Source organism: Quercus suber, unplaced genomic scaffold (genome assembly GCF_002906115.3).
Source record: "Quercus suber isolate HL8 unplaced genomic scaffold, Cork oak 2.0 scaffold_371, whole genome shotgun sequence".
Lineage (NCBI taxonomy): Eukaryota > Viridiplantae > Streptophyta > Magnoliopsida > Fagales > Fagaceae > Quercus > Quercus suber.
In genome coordinates, this window is record NW_027069823.1 from 283,717 (window position 1) to 295,773 (window position 12,057).

General features: G+C 42.7%; 1 protein-coding gene across 1 annotated transcript; it reads right to left on the reverse strand.

Moving 5' to 3' along the window:
* Nucleotides 1-10,373: 10,373 nt before the first annotated feature.
* Nucleotides 10,374-11,789, reverse strand: LOC136061990 (uncharacterized). The gene is made up of 2 exons (XM_065760523.1): nt 10,593-11,789; nt 10,374-10,541 (listed from the first exon to the last, which is right to left on the reverse strand). Exons 1-2 carry the CDS (start codon nt 11,787-11,789, stop codon nt 10,374-10,376), a joined length of 1,365 nt encoding a protein of 454 aa, XP_065616595.1.
* Nucleotides 11,790-12,057: the final 268 nt, after the last annotated feature.

The following is a 12,057-nucleotide window of genomic DNA, read 5'->3' on the forward strand; positions in this document are numbered from 1 at the left end:
CCAATCATAAGCCTTACTAACATCCAGTTTAAGAGCAAGAGACCCTTTTTTTCCTGTTTTCCTACCATGCATAGTATGTAATGTCTCATATGCAACCAACACATTATCAGTTATCAGACGGCCAGGGACAAAAGCACTTTGTGTTGGAGATATAATCTGGGGTAGAATTTGTTTCAATCTATTGGCAAGGACTTTGGATATTATTTTATAAATGACATTACAAAGGCTGATGGGTCCAAAATCAGACATTTTTTCTGGGGATTTCACTTTGGATATAAGAACAATATAAGTAGAATTTATCTCAGACACCATGTGACCAGAGTTTAAAAAATCTAACACTGCTTTAACCACCATATCACCAACAACATGCCAAAATTTCTGATAAAATAGAGCATTCATACCATCGGGTCCTGGAGCTTTTGTTGGTCCCATCTGGAACAATGCTGTTTTGACCTCGTCTTCACTGAATGTGCTAGATAAAATATACTGCATGTCTGGAGTGATTTTTGGAGAGACATTGTTCAAACACTCCTCCACTCTCTCACATGAACCTGCCTTGAACAAATTCTCAAAATACTCCACCGCCACCTCCGCTATACCATCTTCCTCTTCAACCCACACATCCTCCACATTTTTAATGCTTTGAATATGATTTCTTCGTCTTCTTTGTGATGCTTTTGAATGGAAAAACTTCGTATTCTTGTCTCCATGTTTTAGCCAAGAAATTATGGACATCTGTGCCCAATAAATCTCTTGCTTAAGCAATAAATCATCAAGCTTTTTACTAGCCACCAAGAATTCTGCTTTACTCTCCTCTGTTAGCTCTTCTTCATTTAGCTGTTCAATTTGCCTTTGAAGCCTCTTTATTTCCTTAGATTGTGGATTAGTTTTAGAAGATCCCCATGCATGAAGTTCTGTTGCACAAATGCTTATGCAAATTAAGGTTATGAAATCTTAATTTTTTATTTATTTGATAAGGTGATTGAGAGGTTCTCAAATCTTAAAGGCTTGTTAATTTGGGATATACCAAGTATATTAATATAAAATAATTATTTCTTATAATCCAATGAATACTTTTCTTTTTTTTTTAAGAAATGATAAAAATATAATATATTCTTTTTTTAGAAAAAAAAATATAATATATTCTTATATCTTGTAAATTTGTTCACTCTCATATCTATATATCTATAATAATATGTGAAACTAAGAGAAACTCAAATTAGAATTCCAAATTAAAGTTCCAATTTTGCGCCATAAGTATTTAATTATTTATTCTTAAAGAGTTTTATTTCTTAATTTTAGAATCAAATGTAGGACCACATAATAAATATTCATCCAAGTGAGTTATTAAGTACAAAAATCAAAGAATCTAGAATAAATGAATTGTAAAAAAAAAAGTGTTTCACAATAATTTAAAAAGAAAAGAACAATTTACATTTTATACCAAATAATATCCTTCCAAATTTTTTTAAAGAGTTAACAAAATATAAAAATAATTATCAATAGTATTTAAACTATATCATGCATCTTATTGTATATCTTTAAGTGTATACATGTATATGCATGGGGTTACAATCTAGTAAGGGGTAGTGCGTAGATTGGGTTGAGCTAAGTTGATGGATTTTTTCAATCCAATCCATCATAATCGGGTTTGAAAAAAAAAAAAAAAAACAACAACCCACATAGATCAGGTTGAATCAGGTTGACCCATGGGTTGGTAGATATATATATTTTTTTAATTGAGCATTAAAATAATAGAGTTATAAGATTAGCAACACAAATAACAATAATTTTATAATTTTATTTGTGTTAATTTGATACACTAATCAAATCTGAGTATAACACTAAACCAACAAAATAACAAATAATATATAACCTTATAAAGCTTAGCATAATACGAAACCAACACAATCTTTTTTTATTAATGCATCAAACCATATACTAATAAAATAATAAAATCATATAATATATATTTTAAATAAAGGTGGGTTGAGTTGGGTTAGGAAAATTTGTGAATTTACTAACCCACCCACACTTAACCCAACTTGTTGTAAAAAAATATTTTGGCAACTCGACCTAAACCAACCCATCAACCCTTAAAAACTAACCTAACCCACCTGGTTGGGTTAAATTGAGTCAGTTTTGAAGGACTAATGGTTTGGCTATACACCCCCAATCGTATACCTCTCTCTCTCTCTCTCTCTCTCTCTCTCTCTCTTTCTCTCTCTCTCTCTCTCTCTCTCATAGTGAGAATCTCATATGTATGTTAGATTAAACATTAAGAATTTAAAATTGTAGGGACTCAAATTGGATTTGACCCTGAATATGAATGGGTTTTCAGCCCAACAAGCCCAAACAATAAATTTTTAGAGTATGGATCCAAGAACTAGTACTGTTTGACAGGAAAGGTTATACTCATCAAGTAACAAGGGATACTTTGGGTTCATTCCTTGAGAAAATCTCTCCTCGGCTCTCTTTCAGTCAGTCTCTTTTTTCTTTTTTCTTTTTTCTGCAAAAAGTCCCTCATTATTTCCTTCGTTCCTATGTTATATACTCCGTTCTCCCCCCTTTTCCATTGTACACGTGTAGTTCTTATCTTGGGAGTTCCTTTCTGTCCCATCCAGCACCTACCGGAACTTTCAGCTTAGTGGCCATAAAGCTGCTTAGTTACTGTTCAGGTATCACCTCCACATTAATGCGGCCAGAGTGTTAGCTGGAAAGCATTTAATGTGGAGGTGATGGCCCTAGAAGATATTTGCTACCTTCCCCGATGCCCCCTTGAGTTATATCCAATTTCCAGTTCAGATACAACTTTGCGGAGTCTCCTCAATAACATGAAAGTTACATTCACCTCGGACTTTGGTGTCCTCGGACGTGTGTTATGCCGCTGTATACAATATCCACTCGTTTCTCCTATATTACCCATTTAGTAATAGGAAAACTTTTTTAGGCTATCCTCGGATAACTAAATGTCCTCGGATTGGGCCGTTGGGCCCCGAGCCCACTTCTAAGGATTACTATACCTTTTTAACTAACAGGCCCCATAATAACCCCTCAAAATCTCGCTTTTTGCCACCTCGGGAAAAAGGGGGATTTTGATATCCAGCCCTCATTTATTTCGTAGGTTTCCCTCGCTTTCAGAATGTCCTTTTGTTTACCCAAGGCACGCTCCTGACGTTTCGGCGTCATGAGCATGCCATTATTAAATGATAATTGCTCTGTTGTCCCGCACGTTCAACGATCTGATGCAAATCTAACGGTGGGGGATCCTTTGCATTTATGGGCGGGATTTTTCCCGCTCCCACTTTCTGTGCCCTTATAAAGTGCCTTTCAAATCAAATCTTTCTTCAGTTACAAATTACTCCCTCTCAGCACGTATTCATTGAATCTGTCTTTCTCTCATTACTCCACGCTCTCATAAATACTAAGAGCCCGTCCGAGGAGCTTATTTTCCAAACTTGTAAGTTTCCTTAACCCTCCCTAGTTTTCCATCTTCTGTATCAGTTTTTCTCTGCTATTGTTAGAAAATGGGTAGATTTAAGTATCTAGTTGATTCCGAGGAACAAATAGAATCATTTAGGGCTAAGTATAGGATTCCCTCAACAGTGGGTATGAGATATGCTTCCTCCCAAACTTGGTTGCGCGATAGAAAAACGGGGGAGGTAGTTATCCCCATGGTAGCTTTTGTCGAGGGAGGGATGACTATCCCAATGGGTAGTCTGACGAGAAATTACCTTAGGTTTTTTAGGTTATCTCCTACACAGTGCGCCTCGAATATGTTCAGGGTGCTTGGGAGTATAGAGACTTTAAACGCCTTATACAATTTAGGTTTGACCCATCACGATGTGAACTGGGTATATAATCTCAATCATTTGAAGGATCAGGGATATTACCTTAAGTCTAGGTACCCTGCAGTAAGATTGATCCAGTGCCTCCCTACCTCAAACAAGGGTTTTAAAGATGATTTCCTTATTTTTTCCGGGGAGTGGCACGATGGTTTGCCTTGCCCGACTGAAGAGGGACAACCAGGTGGGGTTCCTAGGATGTGCATCCCTGATAAGTCAGATTAATTAACTTTTTAATTGAAGCAGTTTTTATTTCTAATGGAAATTTCCTTTTATGTTTTAATTACTTTGCAGACAAGCGCGCCACTAGACGCAACCTCAGGCTGATCAACGGGAGAGCCTAGATAGAATTCTGCGGTCCGAGGTGTATGTGAATCCCTCCGACGGCCAATTACGAGCAGCACACTTAATACTCAAGTACAAACCTGCGTCCACAGCCTTTCAGGCTCCCAAGTGCGTGATAAAGGCAAAAGATCCTCCGCTCCACCGTATCAGTGTAGCCTTTGAGGGATTCATCGTTCCTGAGGGCACCCCTATTCCTGAAGGTGAGCCCTTCACTGAACCATCGCCTGAGGCCACTCCTTCTATAGGAGCTTCATCATCACGCTCCGTTCCCCAAAAAGTGAGAGAAGAAGAAGAAAAAGAAAAAGAGGCCGAAGGAGAAGAAGTAGAAGAGGAAGAAGAAGAAGAAGAAGAAGAAGACATCCTAGGAGGACTTGTAGAGTTGCCTGATTCTGCCGACGAATTTGAAGTTTTTGATCAACCCCAATCTCCTGAAGTGACTTCTAAGAAAATGGTTATCCAAAGGAGAAGTCAGAGGAGTTTGAAAGAAGTAATTGAGGGCCAGCCTGGCAGGGGTGAAAAAGCAAGTTCAGGTCCAACCTCCATCTCTCCCCCTCCGCCTCCTCAGTCACCCCAACCAACTGTGACGAGCCCAGTGACCCGAAGAGGAGGAGAGAGCCGAAGGGCAAAGAAGTGATGGACGCAGGGAGGACTCACACTACCAGTGAGGGTGAGGACCAAAGAGCTGCTAAGCAGCAGAAAACAAGTCATGAGACACAGCGAGAGGTGGATAAAACAACCACCCAGTCCTCGGATCCTGAGGCCTGGCTCCCAACCCCTATGCTCGATAAAAGGCCTCTAAGGGAGGATGCTTCAATTAGGGATTTTAGTGGCGGGCTGGGTGCCGAGTAGCCTCAGCATTAGAGGAAACACTTCTTCTTCCCAGGGACATGGCTGAGCTGAGAGCGATCAAGAGGGACGAGGTCTTTCAAAATACCAAAAGATATTTGGGCATGGTACGACGCTTTAACCGTTACATTACTATTTTTGTTTTATTATTATTATATATGTGTATATATATATATATATATATATTTTTTTTTTTTTAATTGTTGTGTGTTGCTAACTCCCTTTTTCTCTAGGCCGTCAAGCCACTTTTAGGCTGGAGGAGATAGCCAAATCCTACCACAAACAAATAGACGAGGAGAAGAAGAAAAGGATAACAGCTGTACGCACACTGAATGCTTCCGAGCAAACATTGCGCAGCTGAAAAAGAAGTTAGTAGCGAGGAAAACGCTCGGAAGAGTGCTGATTCGGCTCTGGCAGGGTTCCAAAGACAGGCCGAGGACCAAGGGCGCTTTGCGTGATGCCAACGCCCAGTTGGCAACCTCTAAGGAACAGGTGCTGACCCTGCAGAAAAACTGGAAGAAGTCCAGAAGCTCAGAGATCAGGCTGAGAAAGCCAAAGCCGAGGCTGAAAAAGGAAAAGACGCCGCTGAGCAGCAGGGTTATAATGTGGGCGTTGCCAGACAGAAGACACTTTCCGAGCTGAGGTGCCCGTCGTGTGCCGGGAATACTGTGCCCTACCTGGCAAGAGGCTCTCGACCAGCTGGAGTTGAATCTTCCTCAGAGTTGAGGAAACCTGAAAATATCTACTTCCCCCCAACTATTCGGGTCTCCACTCCCTCTATCCCACAAGGGGAGGTATCTGCTATTGTTGTTGAGCCACCCAAGGAAGTTCAGACTCAGGCTCCTCCCACACTCAGTCAGCAGGAGCAATTACTAGCGCCTGAAAAAGCAAAGGATCTCTCATCGGCCAAAGAAATAGCAGGGCTTAAAGACGGAGCGGCCTCTCACACTTTTGAACAGGCCTTAGCCTCAACTACCCTGCCTGCTGGAGACGCTCCCACGGCGCAGGAAAAGGATGTTCCTCATGAGGTAGCTGGCAAGGCCCTCCCAAGCTCCAAATAAAGTTGACCAAATAGTTGCTTGTAGTTAAATTCCTTTTAGTGTCCTTTTTATTTCTTATCTTTTTTGGCAAGTTATAAGAGACATCTAGGGTTTCGTTTATTACCTATATAACTTCATGTATGATCGTTCTTTATTATTTACATTTGTTTATCTACTTTTCTTATGATCTCGGACTGTAAAAAAGATAAGAGTTGACATGATAGGGAAGAATCATAACTTTATACTCGATTATTGAGAACCCAAAGCAGGCTATAATAGTGACCTTCGCGGCCTTATAAAGGCTCCTGTAACATTCATTAGAAAATTACACTTACCTAGGATAGCATTTTTAATTTCATCCAGAGGGTACTAATCCCCTTGAAATGCTTTAAGTGATGCTCATAGCATTTACTTCATATGTATCTCTAGTCACACGAACCCCCTTTTAGGAGACCTTGATTCCAAGTAAGTTTAATGTCTAAATAGTTTGTTATAGCTTAGTTTCAGTTTAATACTTACATTCATAGTGTACTAATTTCCACTAAGTTGTGGTCCGAGGACCTGACATGACTTAGTTTCTTTTAATACTTCCATTCATAGTGTACTAATTTCCACTAAGTTGTGGTCCGAGGACTTGACATGACTTAGTTTCTGTTTAATACTTCCATACATAGTGTACTAATTTCCACTAAGTTGTGGTCCGAGGACCTGACATGACTCAGTTTCTGTTTAATACTTCCATACATAGTGTACTAATTTCCACTAAGTTGTGGTCCGAGGACCTGACATGACTTAGTTTCTGTTTAATACTTCCATCATAGTGTACTAATTTCCACTAAGTTGTGGTCCGAGGACCTGACATGACTTAGTTTCTGTTTAATACTTCCATACATAGTGTACTAATTTCCACTAAGTTGTGGTCCGAGGACCTGACATGACTTAGTTTCTGTTTAATACTTCCATACATAGTGTACTAATTTCCATTAAGTTGTGGTCCGAGGACCTGACATGACTTAGTTTCTGTTTAATACTTCCATACATATGTACTAATTTCCACTAAGTTTGGTCCGAGGACCTGACATGACTTAGTTTCTGTTTAATACTTCCATACATTTTAGAAACACATATTGCGGGAGCAAGATAAATTATAAAGGAAAGTAAAGCATAACTTGTTAATAATAATACCTTCTCAGGTTGCTTACATTCCAGGGATGGAGTATGGTTTTTTCATCTAAATCTTCTAAATAGAAGCCCTATCCCCGCAACAGATGTAATACGATATGGCCCTTCCCAATTGGGCCCCAACTTTCCCCAGGCGGGTTTTTGGTATTTCCCAAGACTTTCCTCAACACCAAGTCTCCCGGAGCTAACGGCCTCAGTCTGACGTTTGCATCATAACCCTGCTTTAGCTTGTGCTGGTAGTACGCTAACTGAACCATAGCTTTTTCTCGTCGCTCATCTATTAAGTCTAGACTTTTCCTTAACAGCTCATCATTCCCATCCGGGATGAAATTACTGGTTTTCAATGTTGGAAAGCCAGTTTCAATAGGAATCACCGCCTCAGCTCCATACGTCATCGAGAATGGGGTCTCCCCTGTTGATCGTCGGGGCGTCGTCCTATACACCAGAGAACATGCGGAAGTTCTTCCACCCATCTTCCCTTTGCATCGTCTAACCTTTTCTTAAGTCCACCCACTATGACTTTATTGACAGCCTCGGCCTGTCCATTTCCCTGTGGATAGGCTGGGGTGGAATACCTATTTTTTATCCCCAATTCGGAGCAATACCTTCTAAAAGCCTTGCTATCAAATTGCAGACCGTTGTCCGAGATGAGAGTTTGAGGAACCCCAAATCGAGTAATGATATTCCTTAATAGGAATCTTTTGACGTCCACATCCCTATGTTAGCCAGAGGCTCAGCTTCAACCCACTTCGTGAAATAATCCGTGCCAACTAGCAGGTACTTCTTATTTCCTACTGCTCTAGGGAAAGGGCCGACGATATCCAAGCCTCACTGAGCGAAAGGCCAAGGACTAGAAAGAGGATTGAGAACTCCTCCAGGTTGATGAATATTTGGTGCGAACCTTTGGCATTATCGCTTTTTCTCACATATTCTGTGCTTCCTTTTGCATGCCTGGCCACCAGTACCCTTGGGTGATCGCCCTATGAGACAAAGACCTTCCCCCAGTATGACTGCCACAAATTCCTTCATGTAGTTCTTCTAGCAGATCCTCCGACGCTTCAGGGCGTACACAGAGCAGATAAGGCCCAGAGTAAGAGCGTTTGTACAACTTCTTATCCTCGGATAGCCAAAATCGGGGAGCCTTCCTTCGTATCTTTTCTGCCTCTGACTTGTCCTCGGGCAGTGTATCCTTCTCAAGGAATAGTATTATAGGATCCATCCAACTACGCGCTGAATTGACTTGATTGACTTGTAGCGTTTTTGTTGTTCCTCGGGTAGGTGTGCCCAAGTCCTCAATCATGATCATCCGAGGTAAATCTTGAGCCGAGGAGGTGGCAAGAGTAGCCAGAGAGTCTGCATGGGCATTTCCACTCCTAGGGACATGGGTTATTTTAAAAAATTCAAATTTGGCTTGTATACGCTTAACCTGGCTCAAGTATTCCTGCATTCTTGTATCTCGAGCCTCTAGTTCCCCTCTGACTTGGCCCACTACAAGCCCCGAGTCCGAGAAGATTTCCACGGCCTTTCCACCCAGCTTATCAACCATTGCCATTCCTGTTAGTAAGGCTTCATACTCCGCTTCGTTATTAGTAGCTGAGAATCCCAGCCTAAGAGATTTCTCAATGATGACTTCCTCAGGAGATATCAATACAAGTCCCACTCTAGACCCTCGCTGATTTGCTGCCCCATCCACATACACTGTCCAGGGAAAGATAGGTTGCGCGGAAATGAGGCCAACCGATTTTTCATCCATGCCACCTGGGCTTGTCTCTGTCTCTTCAGGACCTTCAGCAAATTCGGCCACTAGATCGGCAAGCACCTGACCCTTCACGGAAGTACGGGGCATATACTTGACATCAAAAGCCCCTAAAATTGTGCCCCACTTGGCAACCCTCCCAGTATAGTCTGCACTTCGAAGTACTGCTTTGATCGGATATTGGGTCAGGACAACCACTGTATGCGCCTGAAAATAATAGGGAAGTTTTCTGGTGGCGTGCACCACTGCTAAAATGGCCTTTTCCAATGGCAGGTAACGTATTTCAGCCTCGTGAAGAGACTTACTCACATAATAGACCGGCCGCTGTACTCCATTGTCCACTGGAATCAGAACAAAACTAATCGTATAAGTGGTGATCGCTAGGTAGGAAAAAAGAACTTCGTCTACCTTGGGGCTAGACATGATGGGTGGCCGAGATAGATACTCCTTCAGCTGCTGAAACGCTAAGTCACACTCCTCAGTCCATTCATATCCTTTCCACTTGTGGAGCAATAAGAAAAAAGGCCTGCACCTATCCGCCGATCTGGATATGAATCTATTCAACGCGGCGGTCATCCCAGTCAGTCTCTGGACCTCCTTGGGATTCCGAGGTGGTTGTAAGTTAGCGATGGCTCTAATCTGGTCAGGGTTAACTTCAATTCCCCTATGAGTTACCATGTAACCCAGAAACTTACCTGAACTTACCCCAAATGAGCATTTGGATGCGTTCAGCCGCAATTTATGCTTCCTTAAAATCCCAAAAGTGTGGTTAAGGTCCGCCACGTGCTCGGCCACTACCTTACTCTTTACGACCATATCATCAATATAAATCTCAATGTTTCTATCCAACTGCTGCTCAAATATTTTCGTCATCATTCTCTGGTAGGTAGACCCCGCGTTCTTCAAACCAAAGGGCATTACCTTATAGTGGTAATTTCCAGTGGGAGTGAGAAAAGCGGTATTCTCCTGATCGTCCGATGCGAGTGGGATTTGATGGTAGCCTTGAAAGGCGCCCAAGAAACTCATCCGAGGATGGCCCACTGTAGCATCCACCAACTGATCTATACGGGGCATAGGAAAAGGGTCATTTGGGCACGCTCAGTTAAGGTCTGTAAAATCAATACACACACGCCACTTTCCATTTTTCTTTTTCACTACAACTGTATTGGCTAGCCACTGAGGATAAAATACCTCCTTGATTGCCCCAGCCTGCTTCAACTTGGTCACCTCGTCTTTAATAGCCTCGACGTGTACTTTGGACGGACGTCGAGGTGGTTGTTTCTTTGGAATACATGAGGGGTTGACATTCAGATGATGACAGATGAACTCCGGATCCACTCCCAGGGCTTCATAGGCACTCTATGCAAACACATCAACGTTTCTTCTAAGAACCTCGACCAGCTGTTCTTTCTCTAACAAAGGCAACTGAGCCCCAACCTGAAAATACTTCTCTGAATCATCACCAACGTTCACCCTTTCTAAATCCTCACACCTCATTTCCTCCGGGGACGCGCCGACCTGGGCTCCCTGAACCCTTGATTGCTATAAATCACCCTCGGCTATAGCCGAAGTGCTTACCTCCGGCCGATGTTGAATGGCCATTATCATACACTGCCTAGCCATGTTCTGGTTTCCCAAAATCTCTGAAACCTCGCCCCCTGAGGGATACTTCACTTTTTGATGAAGAGTGGAAGAAACAACCCCTAAAGCATGCAACCATGGTCTTCCCAAAATAGCCGTATACGGAGAAAAGGCATTCACCACAATAAAATCTACCTCCACCATATCTGATCCAGTCTGCACGGGTAATCTAACCATTCCCATCAGGGTGACCGATTTGCCTTCGAAGCCCACCAGCGGGGAACTATATGTTGTCAGGTCTTCAGGTTTCAAATTCAGCCCCCTGAATAAATCAGGGTACATTACCTCGGCGGCACTTCCATCATCAACCATCACTCTCTTAACGTCATACCCTCCGATCCTAATCGTAACCACCAAAGCATCATCATGCGGTTGTATAGTTCCTCTCTTATCCTCTTCTGAGAAGATTAACACCAACGAGGTGCCCGGTCTGGCCCTCTTCGGCCTCGAGTTGGAGTCCTCCTCCGAGCACTGAGACACAGACATTACCCTAGAAGGGCAAGACCCAGTTCTCCCCGGGGCAGCGAATATAACGTTTATCGTGCCCAAAGGAGGTCCCCTTGGGGCATCCCCCTGAAACGCCGAGCCTACGTGGCCTCCTCGGCCGCCGGACTGATGCAGAAGTTGGGTCAACTTTCCCTCTTGCACCAACTGCTCTAAGTGATCCCACAGATTGTTACAATCTTCGGTGATATGTCCGTGGTCTTGATGGTACTGGCAGTAAAGACTCCGATTACGCTTCGCAGGATCCCCCGCCATCTTATTGGGCCACCTAAAGAACGGCTCGTTCTTTATCTTCTCCACAACTCGCTGCACTGGTTCTCGGAACACGGCGCTAACCACCTGGGAGTTGGCAGGCCCCGACTGCCCCCTAAAGTCCCTCCGAGGTCGGTTGTTGTTGTACCGGTCCGGCCTGAAATCCCTCCTCTCTTGAGTTACTGCTTTAGACTTTCCTCTGCCTTGCATCTGATCTTCCTCTACTCTTCTATATTTATCTATCCGATTCATAAGCTGACGTACACTAGTAACAGGCTTGCCAGTCAGAGACTTCCTCAGACCGTGTTCAGTTGGAAGACCTTCCTTAAAAGTATTCATAGCCACGTCATCGTGAGCCCTATCCACCTCGTTGAACATTTTCCAGTATCTGTTTGAGTAGGCTTTTATGGTTTCCCCTTCTCACATAGACATGGACAGTAGCGACCCCAAGGGTTGAACAACCCTTCTACATGTAATAAAACGAGCACCAAAGGCCTAGGTGAGCTTCTCAAAAGAGTCAATAATATTAGTTCTCAAGCCATTAAACCATCTCATCGCCACTGGGCCCAAACTAGACGGGAAAACCTTGCACATTAAGACTTCATCCCTGGCATGAATAGCCATTCTCTGGCTGTAGTGGCTAACA

What these genes read in the sequence shown, in the direction of transcription:
- LOC136061990 (XM_065760523.1), bottom strand. Translation starts at nt 11,789, where the DNA reads ATGTTCAACGAGGTGGATAGGGCTCACGATGACGTGGCTATGAATACT. An exon ending in CCATTCAACATCGGCCGGAG is followed by an intron (nt 10,542 to 10,592) that starts GTAAGCACTTCG and finishes TCAAGGGTTCAG; the next exon opens with GGAGCCCAGGTCGGCGCGTC.